At 42.1% G+C, this 16,041-nt stretch overlaps 1 protein-coding gene across 1 annotated transcript in view; it reads right to left on the bottom strand.

The window, feature by feature from the left end:
* PFKL (phosphofructokinase, liver type) overlaps positions 1–16,041 on the bottom strand; it is a 388,593-nt gene that overhangs the window by 264,641 nt on the left and 107,911 nt on the right. Inside the window, exon 7 of the mRNA XM_040439347.1 lies at positions 12,660–12,768. Within this exon, the coding sequence (XP_040295281.1) occupies positions 12,660–12,768 (109 nt within the window). The remainder of the gene's footprint in view (positions 1–12,659; positions 12,769–16,041) is intronic.

A 16,041-nucleotide genomic window follows, 5' to 3' on the forward strand; every position in this document is an offset into this window, starting at 1 on the left:
ATAAAAGTGATCAAAAAAGTTGCATGTACGCCAAAATAGTACCAATCAAACCTCACCTCATCCCGCAAAAAATGAGACCCTACCTAAGATAATCGCCCAAAAACTGAAAAAACTATGGCTCTCAGAATATGGAGACACTAAAACATGATTTTTTTGTTTGTTTCAAAAATGAAATAATGGTGTAAAACTTACATAAATAAAAAAATGTATACATATTAGGTATCGCCACGTCCGTAATAACCTGCTCTATAAAAAGATCACATGACCTAACCCCTCAGGTGAATACCGTAAAAAAAAAAAAAAAACACGGTCTAAAAAAAGAGCTATTTTTTGTCACCTTACATCACAAAAAGTGTAATAGCAAGGGATCAAAAAGTCATACGCACCCCAAAATAGTGCCAAACAGTCATCTCAATTATTACATAGGTGTATACCCAGCGTACGTAGAGGCACTTATTATTGTATTTTACATTTAGTCATAAGACTATTGGCTGCCTACTCTTGACGTGCGCTTTTTGATTTTTTTTTATCTTATTAATAGTAAAAATTAACTTTTATTTTATTACATTTAATAATTAGTGAAAAACTTATTGCTAGCCTGCTTAAATTATATGTTTAAAACTTTCACTGGTGGACCTGAGCAGTGCTATACTAAATATATTGATCAACTAGCAGCCGTTTGACAATGATGACTGTGGCTTAATTCAGCTGGCTGTTTGCCTCTTAGTATGCTGAATTGGATATCAGTATCCACTTTTTTGCTACAGTTATTCACAACATTGTCAGCAGGCTGCTTAGTTTTAGTGCCTATTGGCGCTGTATTGTGGCGTTAATAGTGCTGCAGATACTGCGATAACTACCTGCTGCCTGTCTTATCTCCTAGATTTGTTCAATTGACAGTACAGTCTCTCGCTGTGCTGCCTTATTGGCGACGCAGTCACCTGCTATACTATAGACTGGCTGTTTAACAACAAGCACTCTCATAGTGGGTCCCCTGTGTTCTAAAAGCTTAGATGCTGCCCCCCGACATGTTTCGCCATAGATATGGCGTCCTCAGGGGATCAGGCAGTCTATGAGGAGAGTGGAGTTGCCGGGTGTATTTGAAAACTCCCACTGGAATGACGAGATATGTTTCAACCAATGGTCTTGCTCCTTGGTGAGCTCGTCCCTATTGCTTCTAACGTGATCTCTAATAGGCTGTTTGTATCGCCCAGCTCTGACGTGTTTACTCGCGCGATCTCACTCCGTTCCCGCGCATGTCCCTGGACTTAGAGCTTTGCGGTTTAGATTCACTGGCTGATCTATCTATATTGGATTATTCACCGATCATCAGATGTTAAGATGTGTAGATTCGGCTGGAGAAGGTACTGCGCATGTCGCTGTACTTAGAGGTTTTGTTGACCATGTTGATTCTCTGCGCATGTCTTTGTACTTAGATGTTTTTATCTATTCTCTCTTCCTGCTTGTCTTTCTTTTAGCGCTTCTCTCAGACCTTGGGTAATTTTCTACCTTCTTTTGATCCTTTTATTACGAACATAATGTATAGTACCTTCTTACTATTGGTGTTAATATGGTACTTCTCGTGTGCCAAACCACCTATCTTGATTTTATTGTTGTCTTTCATTTGAACGTTTTTCGACTGTATAGCTGTAAATTACATGATTTTAATACAGTTATATTTTGTTACTTATTTTTCTTATTTTCCTTACAGGTCCATACAGCATCATCTGGATCCCCAGGAAGGCGACGCACCCACTACCATCTCCATCTCTTCCAGGTATTAATTCGGGCTATTATTAGTTATTATTGTTATTTTTCTGCAGATCTGTCAGCTGACAGTGGATTTTCCAGTGGGTAATGCATTATATAGACTTCTTAAGATGTTTACATTATAATTTTTATATGATTTTTTGATTATGAATATGCCACTCTCCAAATTAATAAATTCAAGAAGGTCTAATTACTTTTATTTCATTATTGTTTTATTCTATTATTTTTATTAGGATAATTTTTACAAAAATGATGCAAAAGTGAACCCTTTATTTAGGCCTAGGGGTGAAAGACTTCTGAGTCTATATATATAGCGGGTTTCTTCCTGCTGTAATTTTTTATCTATATCCCCTTGTCTCGGGGCTGCTTTGATTTTGGTTATCCCCTATACTTTCAAACTATCACTTTTGCCGTCGTGCTCTGCCTGGATGGGTCTAGAGAGCGTGGTGTCTGTTTTCAAATTGATATCACTTAGGTGTTTTGATATTCTTCTCGGGAGTGCTTGTACGGTTTTCCCTATATAGATTTTGGGACAGCCGCATTGTATGGCATAAACTACTCCTGGTGTTTTACAATTTATGTATTGTGTGATTTTGTACTTCTTACAGTCCACCGGATTTTCAAACTCTTTACATGCCCTACCCAAGATATTTGCCCAAAAACTGAAAAAACTATGGCTCTCAGACTATGGAGACAAACTTTTTTTTGTTTCAAAAACGAAATCATTGTGTAAAACTTACATAAATAAAAAAAAATAGTATACATATTAGGTATCGCCGCATCTGTGACAACCTGGTCTATAAAATTACCACATGATCTAACCTGTCAGATGAATGTTGTAAATAACAAAAAAAAAAAAAAACGGTGCCAAAAAAGCTATTTCTTGTTACCTTGCCTCACAAAAAGTGTAATATAGAGCAACCAAAAATCATATGTACCCTAAACTAGTACCAACAATACTGCCACCCTATCCCGTAGTTTCTAAAATGGGGTCACTTTTTGGTAGTTTCTACTCTAGGGGTGCATCAGGGGGGCTTCAAATTGGACATGGTGTCAAAAAAAACGGTCCAGCAAAATCTGCCTTCCAAAACCGTATGGCATTCCTTTCCTTCTGCACCTTGCTGTGTGCCCGTACAGCGGTTTACGACCACATATGGGGTGTTTCTGTAAACTACAGAATCAGAGCCAAAAATATTGAATTTTGTTTGGCTGTTAACCCTTGCTTTGTAACTGGAAAAAAATTATTAAAATGGAAAATCTGCCAAAAAAGTGAAATCTTGAAATTGTATCTCTGTTTTCCATTAAATCTTGTGGAACACCTAAAGGGTTAACAAAGTTTGTAAAATCAGTTTTAAATACCTTGAGGGGTGTAGTTTCTTAGATGGGGTCACTTTTATAGAGTTTCTACTCTAGGGGTGCATCAGGGGGGCTTCAAATGGGACACGGTGTCAAAAAAAACGTCCAGTAAAATCTGCCTTCCAAAAACCATACGGCGCACCTTTCCCTCTACGCCCTACTGTGTGCCCGTACAGTAGTTTATGGCCACATATGGGGTGTTTCTGCAAACTACAGAATCGGGGCAATAAATATAGCATTTTGTTTGGCTGTTAACCCTTGCTTTGTTACTGGAAAAAATGGATTAAAATGGAAAATTTGCCAAAAAATTGAAATTCTCAAATTTCATCTCCATTTGCCAATAACTCTTGTGCAACACCTAAAGGGTTAACGTTTGTAAAATCAGTTTTGAATACCTTGAGAGGTGTCGTTTCTAAAATGGGGTCATTTTTGGGTGGTTTCTATTATGTAAGCCTCGCAAAGTGACTTCAGACCTGAACTGGTCCCTAAAAAGTGGGTTTTTGAAAATTTCAGAAAAATTTCAAGATTTGCTTCTAAACTTCTAAGCCTTGTAACATCCCCAAAAAATAAAATAACATTCCCAAATTGATCCAAACATGAAGTAGACATATGGGGAATGTAAAGTAATAACTATTTTTGTAGGTATTACTATGTATTATAGAAGTAGAGAAATTGAAACTTGGAAATTTGCAATTATTTACAAATTTTGGGTAAATTTGGTATTTTTTTATAAATAAAAATGAATTTTTTTTACTTCATTTTACCAGTGTCATGAAGTACGTGTGACGAAAATATGTGACGAAAAAACAATCTCAGAATGGCCTGGATAAGTCAAAGTGTTTTAAAGTTATCACCACTTAAAGTGACACTGGTCAGATTTGCAAAAAATGGCCTGGTCCTTAAGGTGAAATAAGGCTGTGTCCTTAAAGGGGTTAAGGGGGTGGGGTGTTGTGGAAATCATTGTTAAGGACACTGGGTACTGTGGGGGTCAGTAATAAAGGGGCGGGCCGTTGTGGAGGTCACTGTTAAGGGGGCGGGCGCTGTGGAGGTCTCTGTGACGGGGGCAAGGAATGGTGGAGGACACAGTTAAGGGGACGGTCCGCTATGTAGGCAGTGTTAAGGGGCGAGGTGCTGTAGAGGTCACTGTTAAGGGGGTGGGGTGTTGAGAAGGTCACATTTTAAGGGAACGGAGCTCTGTGGAGGTCACTGTTAAGGGGGCGGGTTATTGTGTAAATCACTGTTAGGGTCCATTCACACACCCGTGTGTGTTTTGTGGCTCCGCAAAACACGGACAGCGGCAATGTGCGTTCCGCATTTTGCGGACCACACATTGCCGGCACTAAGAGAATATGCCTATTCTTGTCCGCTATTGCGGACAAGAATAGGACATGTTCTATTTTTTTCAGGATCGGAACGCAATTCCAGATTGGGGCCGCACGTCGTGCGGCCCCATAGAAATGTATGGGTCCGCAATTCCGTTGCGCAAAATGCGGAATGGAATTGCGGATGTGTGAATGGACCCTTAAGTAGACTGGGTACTGTGGAGGTCACTAATAAAGGGGCGGCCGCTGTGGAGGTCATTGTTAAAGGGGAGGGGGCGCTGTGGATGTTACTGTTATGGGGGCAGGCCGCTGTGGAGGTCAATGTTAAACAGGTGGGTACTATGGAGGTCACTGTTAAGGAGGAGGGGACTGTGGAGGCCATTATTAAAAGGGGCAGCGGGGTACTGTGAGGTCACTGTTAAAGGAGCAGTCGCTGTGGAGGTCTCTGTTAAGGGGGCTGGGAATGGCGGAGGTCACATTTAAGAGGGTGGAGTGCTGTATAACTCACTGTTAAAGGGGCAGGCTCCTGTGAAGGTGTAAGTTAAGGGGGTGGGCTGCTGTGAAGGTCCCATTTTAAGGAGACGTGGCACTGGGGGGGGGCAGTGTTAAGGGGTGGGAGGCTGTGGAGTTCACTGTTAAGGGGGCGAGGTACTATAGATGCCCCTGGTATAGTGGACACGGTCGATATCTTTTAATGACACACACAAACATTAAATGAAATAGATGAAATGCGAAGCTGGGACATTACTCCTAAAGGCTCTGTTCATTCTGCAACTACTGTGTCCTCTCCACTCCACTGCCTGGACCTGTCAATTTAAGTGCAGAGAGAGCGGCAGTTGCAGAGAGCAGAACCTCTAGGCGTAACAGCAATGCCCCCGTTGCTCCTAGAGGCTCATTTGTATATATAAAAAAAAAATTCTCAGCAATGCAGGCACATATGAACATGGGACCAACATGGATACATTCAGCTATTAAGCAAACATGCAACAGTTCAGCCAGTTTCATAGGTACAACTCTGCTAAAAGATTCCCTTTAACCGCCTCCGGACCGCCTAACGCAGGATCGCGTTCCGGAGGCGGCAGCTCTGCGCAGAGTCACGCATATACACGTCATCTCAAGAGATTTCGCTCAAAGCCGGCCCCGCGCATCGCAGGCCGGCAAAAGTTTAAGGAGTATTTTGTCAGCAACCTGCCAGCCAATGATCGTTGCTGGCAGGTTGCTGATTTTAAAAAAATCGAATCAGAAGCCATCTAACACCTTATATTTATAAATATAAGGTGTTAAATGGCTTCTGTGCTCCTCTGCTGGTCCTTTTCATCGGTTGGTTCCAGCAGAGGAGCAGACATCACAGTGAGTACACCCAACACCACACTTAGCCCCCAGATCACCCCCCATCACCCCAATTAACCCCTTAATCACCCCTTGATCGCCCCTGTCAATCACTAGTGAAAGGGAAAAAAAGTGATCAGCGTAAACTGTCACTTTTTTTTTCACTAGTATTGACGGTTAGGTTTAGGATAGTTTAGGTCCCTTGGTTAGGTAGTTTAACGTCAGTTAGCGCCCAGCCCACCGCAGTCACTGATTCGCTGATTAGCGTATCGCTAATCAGCATTTGTACTTTTATAGTATCTGTAAGTGATCAAAACTGATCACAGTCAGATCTATAATTGTATTAGTGTCACCTTAGTTCACCCTCCACCCAAAACGCAGTGTTTGCCCGATCAAGCCTGATCGGTCGCCCACACGTGCGTTCACACACGCCCGCCCCACCGCAGTGACAAAAAAATATTTTTTTTTTGATCACTGCACAATCACTTTCCAAGCGCTGCGGCGCTAGCCTCCCATTTGTAAGACAGGCTTGCTTTTTTTTCTTGGGTAGTCTCAGGGAATACCCCTAAATTTAGTAGTCCAAATGTCAAACAGGGGGTATTCTTCTGAAGAGGCCTACAGGCTTCTGACCCAGTCGGATGAGGAATGAGAATCCTCATCTGACGAATCTAGCGGGTCAGAATATGAACCTGTAGAAAGCAGTGGCAGTCTGACCCAAAGTTCGGACGAGGAGGTTGAGGTCCCTGATAGCACCAGGCGTACCCGGCCCCGTGTCGCTAGACCACAGGTTGCGCAGGATCCGCTTCAAGAGCAGCAGAGTGGGGCTGGCGCTGTCGGATTACGTGGTGAGGCATACACCAGCAGCGCAGCCCTCCCTGGACCTAGTACCAGCACTGCCGTACAACATGGTGAAGTGGCGAGCACCAGAAGGGCAGTTGAAGCTGGTACGGTGGCACGTGCAGTAGTTACCCTGTTGCAGCCACCCGTAGAGCCCCTAGAGTTCCTGAGGTGCTGGCAAACCCTGATTGGCAGTCCCCAACTTCAGCCGCACCTGTAGTTCCCCCTTTCACCGCCCAGTCTGGAGTTCGGGTTGAGACAGCTCAGATCGGTCCGGCACGGGGATTTTTTGAGCTGTTCTTGACTGCGGAGCTCTTGGACTTAATCGTGGCAGAAACAAATCGGTATGCCACTGAATTTATAGCCGCCAACCCGGGAAGCGATTATGCCCAGCCTTTCCGGTGGAAACCAGTCCAAGTTTCCGAATTAAAAACTTTTCTGGGCCTTCTCCTGAACATGGGTCTAACCAAAAAGCATGAATTGCGGTCATATTGGTCCCCGAACCCGATTCATCACATGCCCATGTTCTCTGCTGCTATGTCCAGGGCACATTTTGAGACCATCCTGCGTTTCCTGCACTCCCGTCCCAGATGCCACCCATCTTTTGACCGGCTCCACAAAATTCGGCCCCTCATAGACCACTTCAACCAGAAATTTGCAGATTTGTATACCCCTGAGCAAAACATCTGCGTAGACAAGTCCCTTATTTTACCGGGCTCCTTGGCTTCAAACAATACATCCCAAGCAAGCGCGCCCGGTATGGGGTCAAATTGTATAAGCTCTGTGAAAGGGCCACAGGCTATACCCACAAATTTCGGATCTATGGAGGGAAAAGATCAGACCCTGGAGCCGGTCGGTTGCCCTGACTACCTGGGGAGCAGTGGGAAGACAGTCTGGGACTTGGTGTCACCCTTATTTGGCAAGGGGTACCATCTTTATGTGGACAATTTTTACACAAGTGTGCCCCTCTTCAGGCATTTGTTCCTAGAACAGATTGGCTGCTGTGGCACCGTGCGACCTATTAGCCGGGGCTTCCCCCAACGTCTCGTTACCACCCGTCTTGCAAGGGGGGAGAGGGCTGCCTTGTGTAACGCGGTGAAATGGAGAGACAAGCGTGATGTTTACATGCTCTCCTCCATTCACGCAGACACGACAATACAAATTGAACGGGCAACCCGTGTCATTGAAAAGCCCCTCTCAGTCCACGACTATAATGCGCTCATGGGAGGGGTGGACTTCAATGACCAGATGTTGGCTCCCTATTTAGTTTCCCGACGCACCAGACGCTGGTATAAGAAGGTGTCTGTATATTTGATTTAATTGGCGATGTACAATAGTTTTGTTCTCTACAGTAAGGCTGGGAGAACGGGATCCTTCCTCAAATTTCAGTAAGAGATCATCGCGAACCTCCTGTATCCAGGAGGTTCCGTGGCCCCATCCACCAGTGTAGTGAGCCGTCTACACGAGCGACATTTCCCCAGTGTCGTTGCTGGTACCTCAACCCAACCGTCACCCCGAAAAAGATGTTGTGTCTGTAACAGGAGTGGAATAAGGCGTGACACCCGCTATTTCTGTCCTGACTGCCCTGACCACCCTGCCCTATGCTTTGGTGAGTGTTTCCGGAAGTACCACACACAGGTACACTTAGCATAGGGATTGCATCTCACAGGACAGGCACACAGGACTATTAGGGCCCTTTTACTCACAGCTGCTGCAAACCTCTCCTTTCACCTGGGATAAAGTGCATAATGTACTTCGCCACATCTTTGGGCGATTTGCGCTTTGCACATTGTCCCATGGGGAAGGAGAGGTTTGTCCTATAAAAGGTAAAAAAAAAAAAAAAAACACCGGTAAGCAAAAAAGTTAACGTTCAGTTCAAAAAGTTAAATAAAGTTTATATGTTCCGTTCAAATTTTAATATAAAGTTAATAAATTCATTGCGTTGCGGCCTGGTTTTTTTCTTTTTTGTTTTGTTTTTTTTACCTTCCAGGTGGACCAACCGATGAACCAGCTGCAGCACTGATGTGCATTCTGACAGAAGCATTGCGCTGCTGTCAGATTACACAAAAGTCAGTGTATGCGGCGCTGCAAGACGAGATTTCTCCTCTGCAGTAAAAGATACGTTTGCCGAGGCATATGAGCTGAGGAGGCGGCGGTGTTCATATACTTTGGCAAACACTTTGTATATAAAAAAATAAAAATAAAAAATACCGGCAATGATTTATTCTATGAACTCGCCATGCCCCTCATTGAATACCTTGAGGTGTCTTCTTTCCAAAATGGGGTCACATGTGGGGTATTTATACTGCCCTGGCATTTTAGGGGCCCTAAAGCGCGAGAAGTAGTCTGGGATCCAAATGTCTAAAAATGCCCTCCTAAAAGGAATGTGGGCCCCTTTGCGCATCTAGGCTGCAAAAAAAAGTGTCACACATCTGGTATTGCCATACTTAGGAGAAGTTGGGGAATGTGTTTTGGGGTGTCATTTTACATATACCCATGCTGGGTGAGAGAAATATCTCGGTCAAATGCCAACTTTGTATAAAAAAAATGGGAAAAGTTGTCTTTTGCTGAAATATTTATCTCACCCAGCATGGGTATATGTAAAATGACACCCCAAAACACATTGCCCAACTTCTCCTGAGTACGGCAATACCACATGTGTGACACTTTTTTGCAGCCTAGGTGAGCAAAGGGGCCCACATTCCAAAGAGCACCTTTTGGATTTCACCGGCCATTTTTTTACAGATTTTGATTTCAAACTACTTTGCACGCATTTGGGCCCCTAAAATGCCAGGCAGTATAACTACCCCACAAGTGACCCCATTTTGGAAAGAAGACACCCCAAGGTATTTCGTGATGGGCATAGTGAGCTCATGGAAGTTTTTATTTTTTGTCACAAGTTAGTGGAATATGAGACTTTGTAAGAAAAAAAAAAAAATCATCATTTTCCGCTAACTTGTGACAAAAAATAAAAACTTCCATGAACTCACTATGCCCATCAGCAAATACCTTAGGGTGTCTACTTTCCGAAATGGGGTCATTTGTGGGGTGTTTGTACTGTCTGGCCATTGTAGAACCTCAGGAAACATGACAGGTGCTCAGAAAGTCAGAGCTGCTTCAAAAAGCGGAAATTCACATTTTTGTACAATAGTTTGTAAACGCTATAACTTTTACCCAAACATTTTTTTTTATCAAAGACATGTAGAACAATAAATTTAGAGAAAAATTTATATATGGATGTCTTTTTTTTTTGCAAAATTTTACAACTGAAAGTGAAAAATGTCATTTTTTTGCAAAGAAAATAGTTACATTTCGATTAATAACAAAAAAAGTTAAAATGTCAGCAGCAATGAAATGCCACTAAATGAAAGCTCTATTAGTGAGAAGAAAAGGAGGTAAAATTCATTTGGGTGGTAAGTTGCATGACCGAGCAATAAACGGTGAAAGTAGTGTAGTGCAGAAGTGTAAAAAGTGGCCTGGTCATTAAGGGTGTTTAAGCTAAGGGGGCTGAAGTGGTTAAAGGGGTTATCCCATCTTAAACAATGGGGGCATATCGCTAGGATTCGCCCCATTGTCTGATAGATGCGGATCCCACCTCTGGGACCTGCACCTACAAGTAAAACGGAGAAAGCTGAGGAGGGCGCACTGCGCATGCGCAGCCGCCTTCCATTCATTTCTATGGAGCCGAGGAAAATAGCCGAGCGCTGGCTCAGCGATTTCCGTCGGCCCCATAGAAATGAATGGGAGCGGTGGCCTGGTGGTGGACGGACCCCGGGAAACCTGGGGTCCTCCAGCTACAACTCTCCCCGGCTCCTTTCTCCTTTTAGGTGTGGGTCCCACCTCTTAGGTGCGGCTCCCAGAGGTGGGACCCACACCTATCAGACAATGGGGGCATATCCTAGCGATATGCCCCCATTGTCTAAGATGGGATAACCCCTTTAAAAGGACATTGCAATTTTTCACCTTATGGACCATTAAGGTTTTTATGGAAATCTGACATGTGTCACTTTATGTGGCAATAACTTTGGAACACTTTCTTATCCATGCCATGAGAATTTTTTCTCATGACATATTGTACTCCATGATGGTGGTAAATTCAAGTCGAGATGTTTCGCATTTTTTGAACTTTTTTTTTTTTATATATTTTCCAAACATTTGAAAAAATTCTCAATTTTCAAAGACTTAGAATTTTAGAAGCAATTCTAAAAATGTAAGAAAATTTCCAAAACCCACGTTAAGGACTAATTCAGTTAGGAAGTCACTTACATAGATCAAACCACCCTAAATGACCCCATTTTAGAAACTACACCCCTCAAGTTAGTCAAAACAGATTTTACAAACTTTGTAAACCCTTAGGTGTTCCACAAGAATTAAAGGAAATTGGAGATGAAATTTCAAAATGTCCCCCTTTTTTTTTTGAGATTTTCAATTTTAATCAATTTTTGTCTGAAACATAGCAAGGATAAACAGTAAAACAAAACAATATTTAGTACCCTGATTCTGCGGTTTACATGAACACCCCATATGTGGGCGTAAACTGCTCGCAGTTATGCTATGGCCTTCTCCAGCTTTTACTAGGCTATGTGATGAAACGTTCATTGGTCACATGGCCTAGGCACAGCTCAGCCCCATTCAAGTGAATAGGGCTGAGCTGCGATAGCAAGGACAGCCGCTTTACAATGTACGGCATTGTGCTTGGTGAACACTGAGAAGGCCGCTTAAATACAGATACTGACATGGAAAACTAAAAAAAATTTAAAAAATTCTTTAAAAATATTTTATACATAAAAAATGTTCGCAGGATAACCAGCTGAACTGGATGGACAGATGTCAATTTTCAGCCTCAGAAACTATGTTAGTAATAGGTAATTTTTTTTATTTCTTTCAAGTACACTGAAAGAAAAACTGAAGATAAAAGCTGTACTGTGAATGGTTGCTATGCACAACAAGGCCAGACAGTCTTGGTAAATGAGACCTAATGGGCATATGTATCAAAGCTGATGCAAAGTAAAATGCTTTAAATCTCCGATCGGCTGAAGGTACTGGTGATGTTGAGGTAAGATAGAACGCTTCTTCTCATGTCCAGATTATGGTACGTCTCTTCCTTTTCCGAGGATGGAGAAGGGCAGAAGGAAGATAATGAGACCTCCTGTTCGCAATGAAATCTGGAAACAACTTTTGGAAGAAAGGATGGACAATGTCTAAAGATCAGTGATTGCCAGTTCACATTGTTCGCCCGTGAACACATGCGGGCTGCCATCTTTTCTCACAAGTCCGGCGAGGCACAGGCAAGCCCTTACCTGTGCATGTGCCGCGAGCCGGTCTGAAACAAATGCGGTCAGCGGGAGCAGGCAGTTCTGAAAACAGCCCGATGAAGGCCCCCGGCGGCTGTTCTCGGAACTGCCTGCTCCCGGTGACCGCATTTGATTTCAGACTGGCTCTCGCACAGGCACAGATAAGGGCTTACCTCGCCGGACTTGTGAGAAAAGATGGCAGCCCGCATGTGTTCGCGGGCGAACTGGCCATCACTGCTGAGGATTAAACGAGCATCAAGAATCACTAGATATGGGGATTTGCATGAAAGGCTTGTATCTCTCCGACTCTCCAAGCAGTTGTTATTGCTACGAGAAAAATCGTCTTCAAGGTGAGTAGTTAGAGAGATTTCATCAATGAGTTCAAACAAAGGATCCATCAGGACCGAGAGAACCTGCATGCAGAGCTTACTCAACCTGACATTAAAAACATTCATTATTATAGATCAGTACTTCTCTTACTGAAAAGAATGTGGCTTAAATACGTGTTTGACCTCATTAGTTTAGAGAGAAGGTTTATTAGATGGCCAGCTCAAAATGAAAGTAAAAATCACAGTTAGAAAAACAGTTAACCCTTTGTGACAGAATGGCTCTATATTTTTAATAAAGACCAATATTTTTTTTGTGTAAAATGCAATCAAACAAAAATTGCCTCCAAAAGGTGTACATAGCCTTTAACATCACATTTCAAAAATGGTATGTCTAAATTTCTATGTATGTGTTTGATACTTGCCTCTCCTAGCCGTGAACACATGGTATCTTCCCAGCCCTCATCAGGAGGACTTTCTGGAATAAAAAGCCAGTCAGCCCCAGATGCCAAAGCTGACACTAGTGCCAAATACCTATTAAAAAGAAGAGAAACAGTCCCACATTGGCACATGTGTAGTACAGATTGTTTATCTCATTAAACAAGCATTTGTCAAGAAGAAAATAAAGGAAAAAAAATGAATAAAAATAAGTACACTCCAAGTCCCAAAAAAGTGGCTGTTATTTAGTGTTACAAAGACACAAAAAATATCTAAAATAAATTTTCACAGTGTGAAATAACCACATACAAGTGGTGTTCTTAGGTCCACTCTAATAATAATTGCAATGCTACTGTGTCCAACCTTCAATTCTAGTGTAGCCACAGTAACTAGTTACTTGTCATTCAGCAACAGAATCAAGTTACAGTATCCAAGTCATCTGTCTAAATGGGTTGTCCCACAAAAAATATTCAACTTTTTTCAAAAAAGAACCTGGATCTGAATACTTTTCTAATTGCATGTAAATAAAAATGTATTCTAGCCGAGTTATATAATGAAAGCCATCTATAAAGTGCCACCTGCTGTTTGATCTTTTTCTAATTTTTTGTCCACCTCAGTGAATTAGATGCACATGCTTAGTTCCAGCCTTCAGCTGCAGTAAAATGACACGCACATTGAGCCCATTGAGCTGCGAAATAAATCTAAGAGAGCAATTTGAGCACTAAGGGAGATATCTAGATCCATGTCAGGTACAGGGCTTTGTTAAATAGATTTGAGGTCTGACTTTCATTTTTTTACAATGATCAAGGAACAACTCCTTTAAAAAGAGGACCTGTCACCACAAACTGCAATGCAGTTGGCAGGCAGCATGTCATAGAAATGGAGAAGCTGAGCAGATTGATATATCTATTTGAGGGAAAACAGTCAGTAAAACTTGTAATTTACTTATTTATATTATTGCCTTTCCACAAATTAATAGGAGTGTATAATAGATGTGTATAATAGAAAGAAATCTGAAGTAGTAAAGTAAAGTAATGAGAAGGCTAGGCTACGTTTGTTTGTTTTTTTGCTGCTTTTTAGTTAAATGTACATTCATTGTGCAACAGGACATAAAATGATGCACCTTGGTGACCAGACTGATTTTTGCAAATTTGACATGCATCAATTTGGAATGCTTTTACTTATCCAAGCCATTCTGAGATGGTTTTCTCGTGACATAGTGTACATCATGTACTTCAGTGGTAGATTTGTCAATATGTTTCACCAAAATGTACAAAAATTTTTTTAAAAAATTAATAAATTTTTTTAAATTAAAATTTCTCTGCTTTTAAGGCAGATAGTGATACCTCACAAAATAGTTATTACTTTACATTTCCCATGTCTACTTTATGTTCGCATCATTTTGAAAATGTCTATTTTTAATGGACATTAGAAGGCTTAGAATTTTAGAAGCAATTCTTACATTTAATAAAATTTCTAAAACCCACTTTAAGGACCAGTCCAGTTATGTCGTCACATTGTGGGGCTTAGGGCTCTTTCACACTTGCGTTCTTGTCTTCCGGCATAGAGTTCCGTCGTCGGGGCTCTATGCCGGAAGAATCCTGATCAGGATTATCCTAATGCATTCTGAATGGAGAGAAATCCGTTCAGGATGCATCAGGATGTCTTCAGTTCCGGAACGGAACGTTTTTTGGCCGGAGAAAATACCGCAGCATGCTGCGCTTTTTGCTCCGGCCAAAAATCCGGAACACTTGCCGCAAGGCCGGATCCGGAATTAATGCCCATTGAAAGGCATTGATTCGGATCCGGCCTTAAGCTAAACGTCGTTTCGGCGCATTGCCGGAGCCGACATTTAGCTTTTTCAGAGTGGTTACCATGGCTGCCAAGACGCTAAAGTCCTGGCAGCCATGGTAAAGTGTAGCGGGGAGCGGGGGAGCAGTATACTTACCGTCCGTGCGGCTCCCCGGGCGCTCCAGAGTGACGTCAGGGCGCCCCAAGCGCATGGATCATGTGATCACATCATCCATGCGCATGGGGCGCTCTGACGTCACTCTGGAGCGCCCCGGGAGCCGCACGGACTGTAAGTATACTGTTCCCCCGCTCCCCGCTCCTACTATGGCAACCAGGACTTTAATAGCGTCCTGGGTGCCATAGTAACACTGAACGCATTTGGAAGACGGTTCCGTCTTCAAATGCTTTCAGTACACTTGCGTTTTTCCGGATCCGGCGTGTAATTCCGGCAAGTGGAGTACACGCCGGATCCGGACAACGCAAGTGTGAAAGAGGCCTTACATAGTAGAAACCATCCCAAAATTTAAAGATTTTCTTCTAAACTTCTAAGCCTTCTAACATCCTAAAAAAAAAAATTACATTTAAAAAATGATGCCAACATAAAAGTAGACATATGGGGAATGTTAAGTAATAAATATTTTATGAGGTATCACTTTCTGTTTTAAAAGCAGAGAAATTGAAATTTAGAAAATTGCAAATTTTTTTAAATTTTTGGTAAATTTAGCATTTTTTCATAAATAAAGGTGAAATATATTGACTCAAATTTATGACTATCATGAAGTACAACGTGTCACGAGAAAAACTCAGAATGGTTTGGATAATTAAAAGTGTTCCAAAGTTATTACCACATAATGTAACATGTCTGATTTGCAAAATTAGACGTGGTAACAGGGGTATCAATGACCCTTGGTCATGAAAGCGTTAAAAATGGCCAAAAGTGCATAAAAGAAGTACATTTTTTTTTAAACTTGATTAAATTAATAATCTAAGGAAGTATGGTAAATGCGGAAACACTGCTTAATGCAAAGTCGAAGGCTTATCTGGACAGGTATCACATTGATATATATGATATCACGCCGTATCCGATTCTTGTAACAGACCCTACATCTCTTTTCGGTTCTGCTTTTTTCCGCAGTAGGGGGCACCTCTGATGGGAAAAGTTGCCCTGGGATAATTCTGCTGGCATGACTAGATGACTCTATCCCCACTGCTATCCTGGCTCTGCTCTCCAAATATTAAATTTTTTAGGATTTGTTCTTGAAAATCAAGATATGTTCCTTGGTTCCCTGCTTTTTGGAATATGACAAAATAATTATACGGGGCTACTTGCATAAGGTGGTCTGCAAGTTTCTTATACCAAATGCAGGATTTCCTGACCACACTATAGGGCTTCCGCATTTGGTCTGCAAGGTCCACCCCACCCATATATTTATTGTAATCCTGTATGCAGACAGGCTTACAGACTGTGGTATTTGTGCCACGCACAGGAATAGGGTTGCTAATGTCTGGATGTATAGATGTCATTATGAGGACATCTTTTTTGTCTCGATATTTCCCCCAGACTCCAATTTTTGGCTC

The sequence above is a fragment of the Bufo bufo genome, chromosome 7 (assembly GCF_905171765.1).
Source record: "Bufo bufo chromosome 7, aBufBuf1.1, whole genome shotgun sequence".
NCBI classification, from domain to species: domain Eukaryota; kingdom Metazoa; phylum Chordata; class Amphibia; order Anura; family Bufonidae; genus Bufo; species Bufo bufo.